This window comes from Pteropus vampyrus, unplaced genomic scaffold (genome assembly GCF_000151845.1).
Source record: "Pteropus vampyrus isolate Shadow unplaced genomic scaffold, Pvam_2.0 Scaffold276, whole genome shotgun sequence".
In the NCBI taxonomy this organism is placed as follows: domain Eukaryota; kingdom Metazoa; phylum Chordata; class Mammalia; order Chiroptera; family Pteropodidae; genus Pteropus; species Pteropus vampyrus.
The window spans coordinates 977,497-999,490 of record NW_011889057.1 but is presented as its reverse complement, the minus strand read 5'-3'; the positions used below and the strand labels follow the sequence as shown (position 1 = coordinate 999,490).

Below are 21,994 nucleotides of genomic sequence, written 5' to 3'. Positions count from 1 at the left end.
TGCCCAATAGGAAGGGGTGAGGGCGGGGCCAGGGAAACGCGGGAAGGAGAGGCGGGGCTTCTGGTGGTGGTAGGGAACTTGGTGGGGGGGGAGGCGGCAACATTGTTTCAAGTTGGACAAATTGACAAGAGCGAGAGATACACTGAGTTCCATCCGGACCTGGAGACGCGGTTCTGGGCCCTGTTTTCCCCTCCTCCGCCCCCGAGAGCCGGGGCCCGCTTTTTGCAGGGTTCCCAGGCCCCCGCTCCAGGGCCGGGCTGACCCGACTCACTAGCGCTTCATGGAGAACTTTCAAAAAGTGGAAAAGATCGGAGAGGGCACGTACGGAGTTGTGTACAAAGCCAAAAACAAGCTGACTGGAGAAGTGGTGGCGCTTAAAAAAATCCGCCTGGACACGTGAGTGGCCTATATACCGGGGCTCCTACCTCGGAGGCTTCTTGAGTGTCCCCCACCCCCAACCCAACAGGCGGGTAGCAGTCCAAGGACCGGAAGGTAGTAGGAAGGGACTTCTTTTGAAGTGGAGAGGTGGGTTGGAGGACTGTAGAGGATTTCCCTGTGGAGATTATAAGGAGTGTCGAATCTGTGGGAAACTTGCTACCCAAAACCGAGTGATGCCCCCAAATGTGCAGTGAGGAAGACACAGGAAGAGGAAAGAGGCCTCTGAGATGGGGTCCAGGACTCCCCGTGGAGTTAGGTTTTGTGGGAACCGGTGAAGAGCACCTTTTTGAATAAGAGCCCTCCTCGCTGCCCTAGCCCCACCCTCATCTTAGAATTCTCTCCCTCTTTCAAAAGAATGGCAGTTGAACCTCACTGGCCCCTCTAGGGAGGCTGGGTAGCTGCTACTCCTTTTTGTTTGTTTTGTTTTGTTTTGTGTTTTTCCCCTCTGTTACCTTCTCTCTTCTCCTTCACCAGGAGTCTTTACTTACCTACCCTTGGGGAAAAAAGAAATAATGACCTTAATATGTCGCAAAGCCACTCCCTGTCCACCCATGAATGAAATCCTACAGCACCCTTTCTCTTCTAATTTTCCTAGGGGACATTGGGGTGCTATCTCCTTGGTGAGGGGAAAAAAATGACTGGGCTGGAGAAAAGGGAATATTTGTAACCACATTTCCATTTCTGCTTTCCCAACCTCTCCAAGTGAGACAGAGGGTGTACCCAGTACTGCCATACGAGAGATCTCTCTACTTAAGGAACTTAACCACCCTAATATTGTCAAGTAAGTATATACCTGGGAGGTGCTTGACAATAAAAAAGGTGCCTTCTGTCTGTGTAGTCTGGGCATTCTCTCCCTCACCTCCATTCCTGGACCTCCATTCCCTAGGTTGCTGGATGTCATCCACACAGAAAACAAACTCTACTTGGTTTTTGAGTTTCTGCACCAGGATCTCAAGAAATTTATGGATGCCTCTGCTCTTACCGGTATCCCTCTTCCCCTCATCAAGGTAATCTTTCTCATCAACTCTTCCCCAACATGGGCATGTCTTGGGGGAACCAAAGGCAGGCAATTCAGACTGAATGATGATTTATGACCTTGGTTTCCTTCTCAGCTCTCTTCTTCCTATATACACACACACCTTTCTTTTGTGAGTCTTTCACTGTTCATTATACTTACTAACCATTGGGCTAGGCAGGAGAATCAAAGAAGTTGAAACTCTAGTGAGTCAATGGTCAGATGAAACTCAGATAACTGAGACTTGAGGGCACTTGGTACATTCCTCCAAAAAAGCCCTTCCACCTATTTGGTGGGAGAAATAGCCAGTGAGTCTCTAATGTCTGTTTTAGGGCTAAGTTCTTCACTCACTGAGCTATTTTCATTCTATCAAGAAATGTTTATTCAACGTACATTCATTGAACACCTTCAATGTGCTAGGCACAGGATATGGAAAAGAGATGCAAAACTAAGTAAGACCTGGTCCTTATCCTCACTGGGCTGACAGTCCTATGAAAGAAATAGCTTATAAATATGTAATTATAATCTAACATAGTAAAGGCTTTCATAGAGCTTTGGAAGCATGGAGTAGACCCTAATCTGCTCAGTGTGATAAAGAAACACAGCCCTCTTTTTCTCCATTGTCAGAGCTATCTGTTCCAGCTGCTCCAGGGTCTAGCTTTCTGCCATTCTCATCGGGTCCTGCACCGAGATCTCAAACCTCAGAATCTGCTTATCAACGCAGAGGGTTCCATCAAGCTAGCAGACTTTGGACTAGCCAGAGCCTTTGGAGTCCCTGTTCGTACTTACACCCATGAGGTCAGTCTCTTTCTGCATTTCTTCTCTGTACTTTCTGGAAGGTGTAAACTAAGACATTCGCCAAGTTACTAAAAATATTTAGACAGCAGTTTCTCACTAGATGGAAAGTATTTCTGACACAAGAGGTCTTAGAGGGTACAGAGAGTTTATACTACGGGGCTTAGTGGGCTCTGATAGGTATCAAGCCAGGAGAGCTGAATATATATCATAAAATTATGACCACTTGCCTCAGATTTTCCAGGAAGGTCACAAATTGAGGGTTCAGAAAATATGGCCCCCAGAGCCATGGGCTAGGTTCATTCTGGGCTAAGGAGTTGTATGTAGTCATTTTACTTAGGGGAAATCAGAATGAAGGGAAGGATGGAGGGAAAGAAGCTGTTAAGCGGCTGAGAGTTAGAGTAGTGTTGGGGAACTGAGATGTGGGACTCTCCATGCTCCATACACCATCCCCCCGCTTCCTACTTTTGTCCCCAGGTGGTAACCCTGTGGTACCGAGCACCTGAAATTCTTCTGGGCTGCAAATATTACTCCACAGCTGTGGACATCTGGAGCCTGGGCTGTATCTTTGCTGAGATGGTACGGAGGCATGCCTGAGTTCCACCCAGCCCACTCTTCCCCACATTCAAGAACAACTAAACTGTTTCTTGGCCCAGACCCATAGCCCTTTATTATCACAGGGTTCTTTCTCTAGAGTAGTACCAAGGTGGGTGGTAGGGAAAGGATAGGACCGTTGTCCCTGATATCAATCACAATGTTAGGATATTCTTAAACAGCCTTAGCATCCAGCGTACATCTCTTATCCTCAAACTGAGCTAAATCATTTCTGCAGCTGCTTTAGCTTTAGTCTGCATATATTAGGGAGAATGAATTCCATTTAGTGCTTCTTTCATTTGCCCTGGAGACCTTATCGTAAGGTACCAGGAATGCAGTGAGGCCACCTGTGTTCACCTTAGCCACACCTTTTGTGTAAACTGCAGACTTAGGATCATGTCCCCCTTCAACCTCTAGCTTTTCAGACTGAAAGATCCCTGAGACCCAGTGTTATGTGGGAACTCTTGTCCCCTTTAATATGACAGTGGAGTGGGCTGAGTTTTCAAATCAAATCAGCAATATGTTTTATGGTCCTTTATCTGGGTTGTAACTGGGGGCTTGGAGACAATTAGCCTATATATATATATATAATGTACATTTATCCTCCAGTGCATTACCTTACAATTGCCCATATTCCTCTCTCAATTCATCAAAAAATATTTGTTAAGCACCTAGTGTGTACCCAGCACCATGCTAAGTGCTGTGGGGAACACAGAAGAAATGGAAGACACAGTCTCTGCCCGCTGTGCTCCTATCTAGAAGTGGCTGCATCACAAGGAGGGGGGATGACCGCAGTGTCTACCCCACACCCCGTGAGTGGCTTGGGATCCCTTTGCTACATGTCAGTGGCACCCCAGACATTCACCCCCTCCCAGCCCCACCCAGCCTTGGGGATCTGCAAAGCCATGGTTGGGGGAAGGAAGGAGGGGGCAAGGAGACAGATGAAGGGACTTCATTGTCTCAGGCTCTGTGTGACTGACCCCATGAAAGTTCCTGGGGAGGGAGTCATGGGGCCCTGCTGACCTACCACTGCCTGTGGGAACCTCCATTGTATGGGAGGCAGTTTTGACTGACTTCAGTGCGAGTATTGGCCTTTCCTCTTTCCCCATTTTCAGGTGACCCGCCGGGCCCTATTCCCTGGAGATTCTGAGATCGACCAACTCTTCCGGATCTTTCGGACTCTGGGGACCCCAGATGAGGTCGTTTGGCCAGGAGTCACTTCTATGCCTGATTATAAACCGAGTTTCCCCAAGTGGGCCCGGCAAGATTTTAGCAAAGTTGTGCCTCCCCTGGATGAAGATGGAAGGAGCTTGTTATCGGTGAGAGTTGGGGGGAGACTCCTGTTTCCTCTCATTCACCACCCTAGGGCAGGGTTTCTCCTAAATGAAGGATGAGACCCTGAACTCTGGGTCTCAGCATTTATCTAGACCCTGCTTCTGTCTTCCTATTGTCACACCAACTGAATGGTTAGATATAGGGAGGAGGGAAATGGGAACTTTGCCTTGGGTAAAATGAATTCTTGTTTTTTTGACTTCTTGGAATACTTGCTGCCCATTTAGTCCATTATCACATCACTGAAGTCAGTATACATCTCTCCCTCCAGCAAATGCTGCACTACGACCCCAACAAGCGGATTTCGGCAAAGGCAGCTCTGACTCACCCTTTCTTCCAGGATGTGACCAAGCCAGTACCCCACCTTCGACTCTGATGTTCTTCTCCAAGCCCTCAGTCTTACCCTCTCCCCAAGTGGGGGCCTGATCCGGCTTGGCCCTGGGCTATTTGCCCTCTGTCTTGTCTGGCTGCCTTAACACTCACTTTCCCCTCTTAGCCAGCCAACTCTGGGGATACAGGGGTGAAAGGGGAAAATGGGTAAAAATGAAAGGAAGCTTCAGTATTATATGCACTTAAGTCAGCCTCTGTCCCCCTCCTCTTAGTCATTGCTGAAGAGGGCTGGTATTACAAAAAAAAAAAAAAAAAATGACTGACTCTTTCCCGTCCCCTCTTGAAGGATTTGCCATCCCAATCTCTGAAAGCCCTGCAATTATTATTTCTTGTGTTTGGGATGACAGAGACCCCAAGCCTCCCACAGCCACCGTGTTAGGCCAACTGGTAGCATGGGAGTAAGTTGGAACTTTTGAAAACCAAGCAAAACAAAAACATAGGGAGGGCCTATTTTGAAGAATTAGGTTAAAAATAGATCCGACCAGTTTATACTCTAGTTTTAGTGTTTCATTTCACCTAACAGTATGGAAGACTCAAGATTCCCAGTTTCCACAGTCCTGGTGGGACTGCAGTAGAAATGATTGCCACCAGTGCCCTATTCCTTCTATGGGCAAGGGGTGTCTGGGGGGCTTTGGGATAAGGATTATGGCCTTGAGGCAAGTGAAAGATGTTTGAATTTTTCTCTTTCTTTTAAGATCCTTAGTTCTTCAGGTGCCAGGTCCCATCATCCTTTGAAGGCTGCCCCATAGGAGTGGAAGTTAGGGTTTAGACATCATTTTGAGAATGCTGACACTTTTTTAGGGCTGTGACCGAGTGGGAACATTGGGAAAAAATATTTCTTTAAAAGAAGGATGAACAATTATATTTATATTTCAGGTTATAGTAGTTTTTAAGTGGGAGTGGGTTGATTTGTTGCCATGTGCACGTTGGGGTTTTGTAATGCAAATGTTTAAAAAAGTATTTTTTTCTTTTTATGATTGTCTCTCTTCTCTCATCTCTTGTCTTTGAGTGTTCTTGCTATTAACATTATTGTAATTTAGTTTGTAATTCATTAAAAAAAGTTCCTAGTTTTATAGTTCATCTTTCCTTATGTTTGTGTATTTATTTACTAAAAGAATGTTGAGAATATATGAATGTGTATATATATATGTTAATTGGTTACAGACCCCCACTTTACCTAATGTCTCTGTGCAGGGCTACCCACCCCACCCCATTTTGGCTTCTATGATGCAATTAGGATAGTGCCAATAGTGGGCAAAATGAGAATTATTACCCCATTTCACATCTGAAGAAACTGAAGCCTTTGTATTTCCTACTTTCCCCATAAATGTGCATCTTCCTCACCTCACCACCACCCTGCCCCAACATACACACCACATACACACACACTCAAGGCAGCAGTTCCAGAATTTCAATACTAGGAAAGGCTTGATGCAGCAACATGGTTGGAAGTGGGCTCCATGAGAATTCACCTCGACACTACATTTCCCAGTAATTTCGTCGTTTTTCCTTTTTGTTGCAGCACAAACAACCAAGTTTCCTAAAGATACTTTATTCATCTTTATAATACAATTTCATAACATTATCAATTGTCTGTATGAAAAATTATTATGAAAGGGCTAAAGCCTCCCCAAGCTACCGCTTCTTGTAGTTGCCACTGTCTCACCCCACCAAAAACATCTCAGACCACCCACCAGCCATCCCCAAACCTCCTGTCCTCTGCGGCCCCACTAAAAGGAAGACGCACCGACGTAAGGGCTACTTAAATTCCCAGGCTCCAGGTCCCTAGAAGTATTTCCCTTTACACCCGCGCGTTGGTCGTAGAGGGAGCGGCGCTACAGTCAGCCAAGTCCGGGGGGAGGGGCGAAGGTCAGTGTCGGCCTTCCAAAGGCTTCTTTAAACCCCGCCTTGCCTGCCATTCAAGACCCGAATTTTCGTAGTACTGGTTAAAGTTTCACTTTGATCCGCCTCCGTCACTCACCTGATTAGATGTTTATGAGTCAAAAGGCGGGGTCATGATGGTGTCAAGATTTTATTGGTTGATCTATACGCCCGTCAACAGTGTACCGTCCCCTGTCTCGGGGAGCTCTCTCATCAATGGCTCCTTATCTCGTCCATCTTCAAGGATTCTCTCTCCATATTGGCCTGGGGCCCCGCCTGTCCGGTCTCTGGCTCGTCCTCGTTGGTGACAGCGCCGAAAAAGACCCGCCTTTCTCCCCAGGATTGGCGGATCCCTGCACACAGAACCCACCCTTGATGGTAGGCGGGTAATCGTACTATTGGCCTGGGCCCCCGCCCCAGGCGAGGACGAGGAGGAGGGGCAGGAGGGTTTGGTTGAGCTGCGGCTGTTTGTCTGTTCGACACAGGCTTGGGCCCGACGGGGGAGACGGAGCCCCAGGTACCGGGCTGATGGAGCCCAGAAGGCAGGGGCGAAGGCGCCCGGGAGAGGAGAGCGGCTTGGCCTGAGAGCAGAGGCGGGTCTGGGCCTCAGCGGGGGTTAGAGTGGCCCACTGGAGAGGGGAGAAGGGGGTAGGGCCCCGGCAGGCCTATTGGGGGCGCTGAGGAGGGGGCCTGGCGGGCTGGGAGCCCGAAGTTGGTGAGGCCGGGTTGGGCCGGCGGCCAGGTGGCGGCCGGCGCGCGAAGCCCGGGGCTGGCGTGAGGGCTGGGGCAGGCCTCATTGAGCAGCGCTGAGAGGGAGGAGCTGGGGAAAAGGGCCGGAGAGCGGGTGAGGTAAGCCCATCTGCCGGGAGATGAGGAGGGGTCAGCCCTGACGCCCGGGACCGGAGGGTATCGGGGGCTGGGGCTCTCTCTAAAGATGTCTAATTGGAAGGGCCCCAGAAAGGTTCTTAGTTGGGTAAGAAGCATTCTTTTTAAGGGAAAGTGAGTATTAAAAAACAGCTAGGGTGTCCCAGAGTTGAGCCGAGAGAATGATTTGGGTTCAGTGAGGGTGAACTGAGGCAAACGAAGAAAGCTTTCCTAATCTACAAGGCTAAGGTAGTTGGGGAAATGGAAGCAGGGCCTGGTATCACTTATGGGAGCTTCTGCGAATGCTCGAGGTTGGGCTGGAGGCACTGGGATTTGGGAGGACTCACTCTTGTTCCCATTAGTGTTGAGAAGTGGTAATTTTAGGTTTTTTGATATTCCCTCGGTAGCCAATGAAGATAAAAGTAATTTTTTTTTTTTCTGTGACTGTTAGCTGTCGCAAACTCGATCCCTACACTTTTCCTTGGCCTCAGCTCGTTTAGGGTGCAGTCTCTCTGTTACTTGGTACCAGCCTCAGCTTGTTTAGTTTGCAGTCCTGTAAAGGAGCTAAGAAGTCGGATCTGGAGGAAGTTTGTTTTCTCACTTAATAATGTGTACTATAGTGGATACCATATCTCTGACCTGGAAGTGGAGAATCAGCTTTCTCTATTACCTGTACTAGAGAGGGGCTTAGGGATTCCCCAGCCACCATGGGATCTTCTGACCATAGTCGGTGAAACTTTTGTGGGATTTAGACTTGGGTTCTTCCTGGACAGGTAATGGTTAGATGGAACCAAACCTGGAAATAGGAAATGATATCACTGAGGAAGGGACTTGGGGAAGAGAGAAATTCCATTCCAAAAGGTTGGCATCAGCCTTTTCTATCTACTTTTTCAGGAGCCCAGGTTTCTGTGCTATAGAAATAGTAAACAGTAAGGCACTTGAGGAAGGGGGCGGGGTGCATAGAGAAAAGGAAGATGAATTAATAAGGTGCAGGAGATCCCTCCTCCCATATATTTTTAATGATCTGCTGACCTCCTTAGGCCCCCATAGATTGGAACTTATTGGATTTTCCCCTATTATACTTACTCCTTTTTCCTTTTATACCAATTTATTTTATAACTACATTTCTTCTTAGTTTCAAAAATAATATATACATATCTTTAAATATACAAAAGTGTAAAAAGTGTAAATCCTCCCACACATACCTCACTCATTATATTTAATCCAGGAAGGTCAGAGATAGACAGCAGATCAGACTAATCTTGCTTTGCTTTGGGGGATGTGCCACCAAAAGCAATTCTGTTTTCATGTTCCCACCAAACTCTGGTCTCTCATTCTTTTTACAGTTTTCCCTTCTGGGATGATACTCTGTAATTTATTGTGCTCCTTTCACAGTTCGTTTTGTCTTCTAACAAATACAGACAAGTAGAGAGCTATACTCTGGGTTATTCCCCATCTTCTTGCACGCACACACACACCAGTTGTGCACTGGATGTCTTAGGAAATGCCCAGATAGATAGCCCAAACTTTTTTATGGGCAGGAAGGAAACATTAAGGTGAATCATTGTTTAGGTGAATTATTGGCATCTCTGCTAACGAAAGGAATTTGAGACCTCTATCTTCTGGTTCATGATCTCTGTGTGTTTAGATTATATGACTGTCCTTTCATTATCTCAAAAGATGATGATGGTTCTCCTAAGAGCCCCTTGTATCTTTCTATAAGCAACTCCCAAGTTTCTCTAGATTTGAAATTGGTTGTCCTCTAAACCTCAGTACAGCTGGGACATTTTATACTACCACCTTATTAATTGAATTTGTCCTTACTGGCTTTAGAAGATCTCTAATGTGCCTAGCCTTTGTACAGTACCGTCAGGTATTTTTATTTTTCTCTTCTGCAAAGCCAAGCCTACATAAAATTGGGGAGGAGGGAGAACATTTTAATCCTCTAGACTGCCATTTTCTACATCCTGCCGGTATCTTGTACCTTTCTCTACGTTTTTTTGTTTTTTTTATTTCTACCTTCCCTTTTAAGCGTAACTTTAAGAAACAATCTGAAATTTCTCCATATCAAGGTGTAAATAACAAATACTCAAAGTATTCATTCTTTCAAGGGTTTTTGTTTCATAACTGGGAGCTAAGGAGTGGATTATCAATATAGACTTTCAAACATAAACCTGGAGTTACAAAAATGTATTTGTAGAAGAGGGCTTTGCCATTGTCCTTGTCATACCCTGTATCTTCTGACTTTTATTTTGCTCAGGAGCAAGGATTGCTCTAGTTTGCTTGTTTGTGTGTATCGATATGAATTTGACTTCTGAGGCAGCTAGGGTACGAGAAGCAAGTGTATAGCTCCTATTCCTAAAGCATTTCAGATTGGAAAGTAACCAGAGTGTGAGACAATGAACTTAAAATAAGGAAATGCAACAGCCCTCTAGGAGGAAGGATACCTTAAAACCCTACACAATACACTCCCACTTCCCAAGAGTGTTTAAGGAAAGATTTAGTCATTGACTGAACAGTAGCTGAGCTGAGTAAGGAGTCACCCAGGTGAGCAAAGTCTGTGCAGATTTCAGGCCAGGATGTAGCTTCTTTTTACAGACATAGGTACCTTATCAGAGTACCCTCAAGTTCTGTGGTGGTATAATTTTTTTTTTCTTTCTCAAGTTCAGGAATTAATAGAATGACCCAAAGTTTTTTGAGCATTTAATATCAACTGAAAATTCAGGAAACTTTGTATTTAGCCACAGTTGCTTCAGTGTTAGAGTGAGAGGGCCACATATTGGGTATGATTAGGCCATCTGAGGCATAGTAACGGGTGACAGGAAAAGCAGTTAGCCCATGTGAGTTGCAACAGTATCTAGTGGGCTGGGTCCCAAAGAGGCCCTCCATCCAAGGGAAATCACAAAGAGGTCAGGGGGAGAATTGGTTCTCCAAGGCCTATTAAAAATATTCCCAAATGGATCCAAGTGAGATCTCTAGATGGCACGGAAGGGGAGGAGTAAATGGAGGAGGGAAGCAGGATTGCTTTGGCCTTATTTTAGGGAGCATTTAATGAACACCTACTAGGGATCAGTCATTGTGCTCTACTCTGGAGATTCAAGATGACATAAAAAATAGTCACACTTTTTGAGAAGGTCATAGTTTAGCAGAGCAGACAGACACAAACAATTAACTCATGATACAATAAATGCTGTTATAGAAATACAGTCTTAGTACTATGAGATCCCAGAGGAAGCAATGATAAGGGGTGAGAGGGTAATTAGGTAGTTTCACAGAAAAGGTGGCATTTGAGCTTGGCCTTAAAAGATACGTTAGGAATTTGCTAGGCAGACAAGGTAGGGAAGGGCATTCCAATCTTTTGGAGGTCAATAATAGGGAGTTTGTACTACCATGCTGATAAGAGATAGCTATGCTTTTTGCCTCTTAGGGAAATATAAGGGAAAGAGTGGGGGAAGCAGAAGACTTTCATTTAAGCCAGTGACTCGTTGATTAACATGGGATCAACACAATGAAAGAGCTGAGCCAAATAGTGGAACTCTCAATTCAAGATTTTGGTAATTTGGGGTCTAGACAAAGTTGGAAAGTTGATATTTACTGACTTCTGCCTTATATACCCTACTCAGTAAATCTCTCACATTAATCCTGCAAAAGTTACCACTTTCTCTATTGCCTTCCATTAAATTGCTTCTTTCAGCTATCCTTGCAGGGGTTGGTCAAGACCTTCAGGAGAGACATAATAATGAGTGAGTCCTTTTGTCAGAAGGATATGGGACTGGATCCCAGTTCCCAGGGAAGGCCTAGGTCTTCCTAACTTTTTAGTCCCAAAGGAAGTACTTATTTAAACTGAATAGAGAGGGAGAAACTCTAATCTAATCTAAGCTCTTGTTCCTGTCCTGGTGTCCTCTTCAGAGTTCAATTTAGAGTTCTGCATCTCTTGCTTCCTTAAGAGATATAACAGTAAAAAGTAGCAAGAGTACCTGATTAGGAGTACTTGCTAGAAGATTTGCTACTAAGCAGCTGTGCGATAGCTGTCTGTATGTTAACACCTGGCAAGTTGATTAATTTTATGTGCTTTGGTTTCCTCAGCTATAAAATACAGAGATTGGACTAGATGACATCTAGACTGCCTCTTATCTGGCAAACTGACATTACGGGGCTGACATTTGGGAGTGGGCTACACCCCAGGGGTCATATCCTTGGAACTCCATCTCTGTTGATAGGTGGTAGACTTCTGGAGGCTTCATATGTAGTTGGCATAGGGACTCAAAGCTACCAAGTGGAAGGAGGCCTGAGGAATGGAGTCTTGCTCTAGCTGGGTCTGGCAGGCTGGGAAATCTTTCCTCTTCATACTTTCCTGCAATGCTGGAAGAGCTGTCCACACTAAAGAACTTGCCCAATCACCTTCCTCCCCACCATCCCAATGGGCTGATGCCACGGTCAAGCCCCTGTCTTCCCTAGTTAATGGTCATTTGATAAGCCATTCTTGCAGAGTTGCACTTCTGAAGGAAGTTAAATCTGACTTCTTTTCTGAACTGAAAGAGCTGAAAAAATACTCCCCCCCCCCTTTTTTTTTGCCTCACATTTGAAGGTAATAATCATCACACCACTTGACTGGTTGGCTATGGTTTATTCTTTGCCTTTGAATGGATCTTTTGCCCACTGTCAGCTCTTGGCAAAAAAATCACCAAATAGGAGAGAAATCAGTTGAATCTATATATATTATTTCATTTCTGTACCCCTGATCTTTTGAAAGTCTAGCTATTGTATAAAAAACATGATACCCTTATAAACATGTTGGGATTAAAGATAAAGGCACAAAGATGGGCAGCCCATCGATTACTGTGAAAATAGAAGGTAGGACATACTGAAGGTGATGCATTGGGGTTGGAAGTAGTCTTTTCTAACTAACAGTTACTAATCCAAGATAATCCAAGGTTGCTTAGTAGCAGGAAAGTTTGCTGATCATGTCTGAACTCTGGTTTGAGTTAGCTTCTGTGGGGTTAGTGACAAGGGCTTTGCAGCCCAGAGTGTGTCTGACTTTGCTGTCTTCACATTCCCCCGACTCCTGTTTTCCCAGACCTAAAGTAATGAGTCTGCCCATGACAGTTCAGCCCATTTATCTCCCATGTTTTCCTTTTGTAAAGTTAGTAACTTTGAGGCTTAGTGTTCTACTTACTGGATCACATGCTTCGAAAGAGATATAAATGTGAGAGAATAAATTGAAAAATCTATTAACTTTCCTGTTGTTTCTTAGGAGTGAAGTATATGTATGTCACCTAAAGAAACTTGATGGGCTTATCATCTATAGCTTTTTTTCCTATTGTGTCATTTGTTTTCTGTTTTAACATAGAATTTTATGATGGCCTAGTCTTTCTCTATGAAACAGTGAATATAAAGTGCCATATAAACATGTTTTTAAAAATAATTCGTCCTCACAGATGCTGAGAAAGCCCTAAGAAAAACATTTCTTAAATGTACCCAGAACTTTGGAATTGAATTCAAATTCTGTTCTTTGCTACTTTCACCTGTCTCCCCACCACCCACCCCACCCCAATTCTTATAGGTAAGGAAACTGAGACTCAGAAAGGCAAAAGGAGTGAATAGCCTAAGATCACGGTGAGTTAACTGTCAAAGCAGAGAATAAAACTCAGGCTTGCCCAATTCTGGAGCCCTTGCCACTACGCAGGACTGTCTGTCTTGTTTGGCTTTCCATTTTCATAACTGCTCCATACCTTTAGTAGCAGGGTTCAAGAATCCTCTGACCCCTGGAGAGCTATACTCAGCCCTCAACTTAATTTCGTCTAGGAATAAAATTAACCATGGCCAATAGGTTGGCCAGAGACTTCCTCCCATTCCCACTAACCTATCTTTCAGTGTCAGGCCTCTTCAAAGCAGTGTTTTTTAAACTTTTTTGATCACAACTCATACTTAAAAAAAATTTTTTTTACATCTAATTAAGTGTTTTTACAAAAAAGATTCTTATCCCTACTATTTGCAATACACTTAATTTTTTAAAATATTCTTATGATCTACCAAGTGATTTCAAGGTCGCTATTGACTTAGAGCCAGTTTGAGAAACACTGCTCTAAGGGTTTGAGGATGAAAACAGCTTAAGAACTGTGACACTGGTTAAGAAGTTAATACTGATTCTTACAGTATTGGTTACCAGAATTTTGGATTTCATGGACCAGTTAATTTAAATTTAAGGAGTTTTATTTTTTCCAGGTAAGGATATTTAGAAAGCTTACTACTGCCTATCAACACCATTTTTAAAAATTGTTTAGAAAACTATTTTTGAAAATATATTTCCTGTTAAATTATGCAGAATGAAAAATGGGAATCTCTTACATACCCCTTTCCTCAACCCAGATCTCCTCAGAGGTAACCCCTACTAACAGATGGCTGTGTATCCTTCCATACCTTTTTCTATGCAGAATTTTATTTTATAAAAATGGGACTGAGCCATGTATTTTGTTCCAACAGTTTTTTTTAATATACTTTACCATAGGTCTTAGAAGATTTTTTTATGTAATACATATATTTAGCTTTGAGAGAAAATTGATTCTAAGAAAGAAGTTAGAAATCTTGTTATAAAGGAAACTTTTAAATTGAATAAACCCAGCTGTATAAAATACTTGCTATATCATCTTTATTTTTATCATTTCATCATAGACCAGTGACAACTTCATCACAAAACAGCTCATGTGTATCTGGATTCTTTGGATCATTGGCCTAGGGAACTACAGAATACCCAATAGGATCAGAGTAATTTGTTCCACTCCTCTGTCTTACTCTAGTCTACTTTGAGACTTTTCTGTGTTCTCACTTCTATCTCATTTCTCTGCTGACTTTCTCTTTATACTTTTGCTTTTTCTCTACCTCTTTCATATCATGGCTGCTTTTTAGGAATATATTGATAACGAATACTGAATATACCATAGTATATTAAATTGATCTTTCTGTCAGGGCCACTAAATAACAATACCTATCTTATTTATTAGCACTATGCTAAATACATCTTTCATTTAATCCTCATAGCCACTCTATGAGATAGGTATTTTTCTTGTTTTATAAAAGTAGAAGGTGAGGCTCAGGCAGAGAAATTTTCTTTCGGTCATATTAATAATGATTAGTAGCTTAATAGTCATTTGAGTACTTTATGTCAAATACTTAAGTTCTTTATATGTATTATCTCATTTAATCCCCACAGCAACCTTATGAAGCAGCTGTTCAGAAGGCTATTATCAAGTATATAAATGATGAAACGAGTGCACAGATAAGATTTCGTAACTTGCTTTGTGGCATCCCCCTCCCTCTACCCTTTCCCACTCTGATAATCCAGAGTTTCACAGCTAGTAAGCAGAACTATAAAATAAATCCAGTGAATTGGACTTCACAGCCTTTGTTCCTCTGTAGTGCCTCCTGTATAATTTTTCTGCCTTTACTATCTTTACTGTCTCTTCTGTCTTTACTAGGATTGCAGAGATTTTTTAACCCTGATTTGATTCCAAAACAACTTGCTATATGACAAAATAATGTTTCCCCACATACACCATAGAGTATGATGTTTGTGGAGTCACTAGAATCAACCTGGGAGAAGGGAAACATGAATTTGAGCAAGCAAACTACAACCCAAGCAATGCTTAGGTTTTAGAGAGAGGTTTGCACTCTGAGATCATGCTCACTTTTCTTTAAATCTCATAGTTCCTTTCCCCTCAAAGTCAGGATGATGAAATATATTCAGGTTTGGATGATTAGATTCCCAAAGTCCCAATTTCTCTCTCTTCCTGTCTCCTCCTCCACCACCAGCTTTCCTACCCTCTTGGAAGGTAGAGAAGGTGGTTCAGTTTATTCTTTCATCAAATATTTATTGCTTGAAGACTTATCCCCTACACCATCCTCTGGAGACTCCTGCATGTGTTTAGAAGGCACACCTTTCTCTGCCTCTAATTTGGAGAGTTATAGCTATTAGGTCCATTTAATGTGGAGGGCAATCTAATCCCTAAGTACCAAGAAGACAGCTGCAGGTTGAAACCAGGTCAAGCCTGCTGACTCTTAGACTTGACTTTCAGACATGGAGAAGTGGCAGAAAAAGTGAAAGAGTTGACACAGAATGTGGTCTCTTGATTGTGTTTCTCTATTAACTTTTGACCAGAAATGAGAAAGGATAGATTTTCAGAAATGTCACAAAGACTGGTCATATATGAAAGATACAGAACCAGAAGCTTACCCCTCTACTCTTAGGAGGGGTGACTTATCCTGCACCCTTAGAGTGAATCTCTCATTTTGAAAGCTAGAAAAAGAAGAAGAGGGAAGGACAGCCTCAGTAGATTAAGGCGATACTGGGGATCTCTAGGGTACTTGTGGATGGATCTAGGTGTTCTTCACGCCAACTAAAAGTTGGTCAATTTGTTGTTCTTTCGAAGACCCAGTGAAGAATTAATGGGAGATTAAAAAGTTCTTTCAGACAGTTTTCAGTCTCTCCATTTCAGCTCCCTTGGCAGTTGGGTATTATGTGGTAGGGCAAACTCTACTTCAGATGCAGTTCTTACTTTTATTGTTCTCCACTCTTACCACTGACTGTTGCCTGGGACTCTGTCAGTGGTGTAACCTTTTTAATGGTGGGTGATTATAAGAGTTAAATCTTCATGGGAGCAAAGAAATGGAGATTCTATCCCTTGTCCAAAAAGTGATTGTAGCTATAATGGCCCTGTGTTTAATTTTGCCCACTTTTTTTCTTGCAGGACTGTTGAAGCCTGGAAGTCCCCTCCCCTTCCCCCTCCCCCCTTTGCCGCTTTGTGGCATCCCCCTCCCTCTACCCTTTCCCACTCTGATAATCTAGCCATGACCAGCAGAAGCACAGCCAGGCCCAATGGGCAGCCCCAGGCTAGCAAAATATGCCAGTTCAAATTGGTCCTGCTGGGTGAATCTGCAGTAGGGAAGTCTAGCCTGGTATTACGTTTTGTCAAAGGGCAGTTCCATGAGTACCAGGAGAGCACCATTGGAGGTAAGTATCTCAGAGAAGGAAGAGCTTCACTGCCTTTTAGTAAGGCTTTTGAAGGGCGATCTAGGGACCTGATTGTGAAGCTGGCCCTCTTAGCTCCCTGGAATAGAATTCCTTTATAAAACAGAAAAAAACTGCCACAATGCCAAAAAACAGGTAGAAGAAAGTAAGAAAAGTTGAACTTTGCGCACCAATAAAATCACTAATTTTTTATCTGTCTTCCTTCTCCCATTCTCATCTTAATCTCAGTGAAGTTCAGTTTAGTGTCAACTTGAGCAGGGTTGGTTTGGAGCAGTGATTTGTAATCAAAGATCGCATCATAATCATCTGGAGAGCATTTTCATCCTATGCATGCTTGGGCCCTACCCTAGGTCTACTGATTAGTCTTGGAGGTAGGGTGAGATTGGCAAAAGCGTAAGCATGTATATTTGGAAAAGTTTCTTAGATGATTCTAATGCACATATCTGGTAAAATAGAGACTGGAACTAAATACAAAAGATAAAGAGCATCTACCTTTCCCACCTTTGCTACCTTTTCCTTGCCACTACCCACTAATTCAATAAAGGATCTTTTGTAAGAACTCTCACATTACTACTTCTCCACTTTTACTAGTCACCTTGGAAATGTGTTCTTGGACCATCAGGAGATTATATGAAAAAAGTAACAGCCAAATAACACTGATAATGGTGGGACCTCCCATCAAGCTTTAAAATCTTCTAATCAAATCTTGATGTGACTTATCTAAAGCCTATTATCTCTATGTCATTACCTCTTATTCTTCTAATTTGGTTAGAAGAGGGATGACTCTGGTATGAGTGCCAGTTCTTTCAATCTCTCATAATTTATGATGTGTACCCATTCCTTAGCTAGAGAAACTTCTGGCAGGAAGGGCTTAGCCAAGCAGTCTTAATCTTGGTTCTAGGACCTATATATGAGAACACTAAATCTTTTCTTGTAGCTGAATGGCCCGGGTTGTGACTAGTCTTAAAATAAGAGTGAAGATATTGGGGAGAGGGGAGGTGTTCCCATTCATCCTCTCACTTACCACTTCTCCTTCATTCTCTCATCCATAGCGGCCTTCCTCACCCAGTCTGTTTGCCTAGATGACACAACAGTCAAGTTTGAGATCTGGGACACAGCTGGGCAGGAGCGATACCATAGCTTGGCCCCCATGTACTACAGAGGTGCCCAAGCTGCAATTGTGGTTTATGACATTACTAATCAGGTAAGTGGGTTGAGAAGATTATCCCTGCTTTTATTTACAGGAATTAGGTGGGGTAGAGAAAACAGGTTCTTGAAAAAGCAAAAATAAGAGTGCAAATTATGCTTCAAGTGCTGCGAATACAGAGGTAATGAACTTTAAGAGACAGGTGGTTTTCGTGAGGGAAGACCGCCGAGAAGAGTTGAGTTTTGAGCCTGGACTTTGAAGGTGATGGGCCTGGATTGTTAGTCATTCCAGCCCAACCATTTTCTTCCTCATGTTCTCCTAGGAAACTTTCGCCCGAGCGAAGACATGGGTAAAGGAACTACAGCGACAGGCCAGTCCTAGCATCGTTATTGCCCTGGCAGGGAACAAAGCTGATCTGGCCAACAAGCGCGTGGTGGAGTATGAAGTAAGATGGCCCATAGAGTCTCTCTCTAACACACTCCCTTGTACTTCGGACCTCTTTTTGTCCAAACCTGCCCTCTCTGGAAACCTCATCTGAAGACATTCATCATCTCATTCCCTAGTTCTGCACCATGTTAAATACAGCAACAGTGTGACCCTAATGACAGCCAGGAGATTTTAGAGGAGTCAAGAAAATTCCAGAGCAGAGGGTAGGGAGTACCAACTATTGGGGGTACCAGTGTGGAAATAGGAAGGAGGGAGCAATGGAATTTGAGGTAAGGGACTATTCAAGTATCAGAACCCAAAAGCCCCCAACCAACTTACTTTCTCAAATATAAGTAAGATTCCTGATATCTTGTTTGTTGCATTAAGACATCTAGACCATGGGTTATCCTTGAAGGAGCTGCCACCAAAACATGGGTCCAGGGCCAGCTGGCTCAGAGGAGCAATTAAGGGGAGGAAACCTAGGATATTGCCTAGCTCTGGTGCTGTGTGGGAGTGGAAAGGCAATACTTGTTTCTTCTCTACATTCTGAGCATCACCACCCCACCCCTTGCAGGAGGCCCAGGCATATGCAGATGACAACAGCTTATTGTTTATGGAGACCTCAGCCAAGACAGCTATGAACGTGAATGATCTCTTCCTGGCAATAGGTAAGGTCTCACTAACACATCATAAAGAGAGATGGGAGTGTCTCCTCTTGTGAAAACTTTGAGTATAGAAATGCCTTCACTTTCCATTGTGACCTCCATCCTTTAGCTGCAGCTTGAGCCCCCTCATCTTTAATATAGTTTACAGTGAACCCTCTCCTCTTCAGAACATTTCTTTTGATGTCTCATATTTCCTCTTTCCCCCTATTTCTCCCTCACCCAATAGTTTGGAGGGTGGATAAGTAAAATCTACCATGTTTTGTTCCCTTCTTTTTATCTCTAGCTAAGAAGTTGCCAAAGAGTGAACCCCAGAATCTGGGGGGTGCAGCATGCCGAAGCCGAGGTGTGGATCTCCATGAGCAGTCCCAGCAGAACAAGAGCCAGTGTTGTAGCAACTGAGGGGGTGGCTAGCAGCAAACAAGTGTGGAGCTAGCACGAGAGCTAAGAAGTAACCTCCATTCCCACCCCTCAGCACACAGCCCCTACGGTAACAGCACACTGAGCCCTGGCTCCCAAGGGCTGCCTCCTGACAGCTCCGTCATGGCACTTTTTAATGCTTCAGCAACCAACACCAGGCAGCTGTTGCCACTGGTCTCCTACCCCTACTCTGGGGCTTGGGGTCAGATCCCCCAGGACTTACCTTCCAAAACAAACTTTCTTCACTTTGTATTATAGGTGCAAGACAGTGACCTACTTATCTTTCCTCCTCCCCATTTTTTCAGAAAACATTTGTTTGTTTGTTTGTTTGTTTCCTGCCCCTTCTCCTGCTTTTGGTCAATCCCAATTCGTGATCCGCTGTTCTCCTCTCCCCAGGATGGAGAAGGTGGTGAACCCAGGAACTGAGGAAGGAGATTTCCAATTCAGTCACAGTAAGGGCCCTGGGGGAGAGTAAGGCGTGGAGCATGAGGGAGTAAGGAAAGATTTCCTTTTTGGTTTTATCTGGTTGGAGTTTCTCATATTTAACAACAGTGCAGTATCCATGAGTTGGCCTTGTGGAGGGTGTTTCTAGGTAGAGTGAGAATGGAAAGGCAAGCTCTCAGGCACCAGGTAGGAGTTGTGTTGTTAGCTAACTGGGTGGAGGTGGAGGAGGAGGTGGAGATGCTAGTTTGGAGGCCTAGTTTCCCCTCACTAGCCTTTTTAGGTAGTGTCTCCCACATAGTGGGGGAGACTCCGGACCCCTGAGTCCAAAGAATCTTCACTGGTTGCCTGCATCTTTGGCTCTGCTGTGATCTAATTGGGGGAGGGACCTGTTTCTGATACCCATCCTCTGATTTATACGTATGCATTTTTTTTCTCTCTGGCCTTTAGATGGCCTCAGCCTCAGCCACTATAGCCCCCTGCAGTTTGCACTTTAATTGATGGTAGTTCAGTTGGGATACTTGTTTTATGGGGGGGTTGATGGATTTACCTGCCCTCTCACCTTTTTAATTAAATGGAATCTGAGATGTATATGAGATTTCGAGAGGGACTATAGAGAACAGTACCAGTGGCAGCTACTCAAGCCCAGTCTTCACTGCTAGCTTCCTTCGACTCTGATTCTTAACCTAATTTCTTGCCAACCTAGCTCTTGGGTATAGATTTGCCTTTCCTGGGGAATTAACTGAAGCAACTGGAGAGAGGTCTCAGGATAGAACAGGCCATAGTAGGGGGTGAAGAGGAGTTAGACAAGAAGGAGGAGTTTCCTCTCCTTTCCTGGAGTTCGTGTTCAATTTGATCCACCCATTACCATTCTTTTCTACTTCTCTGTAAATAGGTATTATCTTTATTCCCACTGTACAGTCTGTTCAGTTCTCTACCTCCCATCAGGCCCCATTTCTTCTTTGTTAGTATCTTCAGTTTAGTCCCTCCCTGCTTATTCCCATACCCATCCCCCATGTAACCAGTGGCTTAATCTATATACCACTAGGGGCTATCACCACAGAGGCCTACTTGTGGCCCCCTCATGGCATAACACCTGTTCCTGTGGACAGAACTACTGGCACTGAAGGTCCTTCACAAGTGTCTCACATCACCAGAGGACGTTGATCCTTTCTCAGTCTCTAGCCTCTCTTCACATCCCTTCTTTGGGAAGGCATCAAGACAAGAGAGAACTCTAAACTTATTCCAGTTGTGGGAAAATTGGGGGAATTAAGATAGTGAAGGCCTCAGTGACCTAGGATCGGAAGCTTTCTGCCCTTTTGGCTTGAAGACTTCCTTCTGTCCCAGAGTAGCTGAGAAATCCATGAAGCTGAGATTCTGAAAGATTCAGCTTCGATTCTTCCACTTGGGCCTCAGTTCCCTTTCTTTTACAGGGACAGCCTTAGTTCCCGTGGCCCTGAAATACATTTCCCCCTTTCCCAACACCACCCCGTGAATCTTTACGAGTGGAAGAACTAGAATGGTTCTGAAGTCTCTTAGAAATGAAATTCTTTATCTCTGCAGCAGAAATGAAGATGTTTCATTGCCTTGGGGCTGGGAAATCATTTCTCCAGGTTTCCTCTTCCCTCTCCCGCCCCCTTAGGAACGGGATTGGCCTTAGCTTCTGGGCCTATCTGCTGTCTTCCTTCTACTTTCCTTTGAGCTCTGTTGGGCTTGGGGATCTTAATTTTTATTTCCCAGCTTTCATTTTTTTCTTCTGATCAGTTATTTTGGGGGGGAAGGTTCCTCTTTTTTTTCTTCTAAGAAAGCATTTGCCTCTTTCCCCCTTTCTTCCTCTTTCAACATAACAATCGTGGTAACAGAATGCGACTGCTGATTTACCGATGTATTTAATATAAGTAAAAAAGGAAAAAAAACTGTATTGGAGTGTTGCTTCTTTTTGTTGTTGTTGTTGTTGTTGTTATTTGTCTGTTTGATACTAGAAATTTGGAAGAAAGGACACCCAATAATGTTATTGAATCTGAAACACACCCTTCCCTGCATATTGGTGCCTCCTTAGTCCCTTTAATCTTGTCTTTCATAGTGAGGTAACTCAATTTGGAACAGAGCCCCTTTATTGCCGTTTAATCACTCTTATTCCAAGGCCACTAGAGAGCTCATAAAATCTGACCATAGCCTTTTTTTAGGCCCTCATAACAGAATGTATATATGGAGTAGGGGTGGTATCTATGGACCTTTGGGCAGACAGTTGTTGAGATTGGAGAATGGTGGAATTCGTGACTCCTTTGAAGTATGCAAAAATGTATGTGCATTTCTCTAGGGAGCAGGTCCTTATTAGTATCTCAAAGGGGATCGTGACCTAAAAAAGTTTTTAAAAATCACTAAACTAGCATTTTTGATGGATCATGTGACTTCTACCCCAACAGGAAAATTTCTTCTAGATCTGTATTTGTTTCCTACTGTACATGGAGGTAGGTAGGGGGAAATGATACAGAGAAAAGATTAGGTATGTTGCAGGAAGAGTTTTAAATTCCAAAGAATCTGAAAGACAGGAAAGAGGACTG

At 43.8% G+C, this 21,994-nt stretch overlaps 2 protein-coding genes across 5 annotated transcripts; both read left to right on the top strand.

Moving 5' to 3' along the window:
- Window positions 1-55: 55 nt before the first annotated feature.
- CDK2 (cyclin dependent kinase 2) lies at window positions 56-5,644 on the top strand. 2 transcript variants are annotated; one of them, XM_011375713.2, is made up of 8 exons: window positions 56-396; window positions 1,142-1,219; window positions 1,325-1,445; window positions 2,081-2,251; window positions 2,726-2,827; window positions 3,511-3,654; window positions 3,958-4,161; window positions 4,446-5,644. In XM_011375713.2, the coding sequence occupies exons 1-8, from the start codon at window positions 281-283 to the stop codon at window positions 4,548-4,550; spliced, it is 1,041 nt and encodes a 346-aa protein (XP_011374015.1). In that variant the 5' UTR covers window positions 56-280; the 3' UTR covers window positions 4,551-5,644. The 2 variants fall into 2 exon arrangements, with proteins under 2 accessions (XP_011374015.1, XP_011374016.1); XM_011375714.2 differs by lacking the exon at window positions 3,511-3,654 and having other exon boundaries at window positions 57-396.
- Window positions 5,645-6,800: 1,156 nt separating this feature from the next.
- On the top strand, window positions 6,801-21,351 carry RAB5B (RAB5B, member RAS oncogene family). 3 transcript variants are annotated; one of them, XM_023520718.1, is made up of 6 exons: window positions 6,801-6,823; window positions 16,054-16,316; window positions 17,387-17,538; window positions 17,804-17,926; window positions 18,482-18,575; window positions 18,856-21,351. In XM_023520718.1, the coding sequence occupies exons 2-6, from the start codon at window positions 16,154-16,156 to the stop codon at window positions 18,969-18,971; spliced, it is 648 nt and encodes a 215-aa protein (XP_023376486.1). In that variant the 5' UTR covers window positions 6,801-6,823; window positions 16,054-16,153; the 3' UTR covers window positions 18,972-21,351. The 3 variants fall into 3 exon arrangements, with proteins under 3 accessions (XP_023376486.1, XP_011374012.1, XP_011374014.1); XM_011375710.2 differs by lacking the exon at window positions 6,801-6,823 and adding an exon at window positions 6,832-6,962; XM_011375712.2 differs by lacking the exon at window positions 6,801-6,823 and adding an exon at window positions 6,894-7,038.
- Window positions 21,352-21,994: the final 643 nt, after the last annotated feature.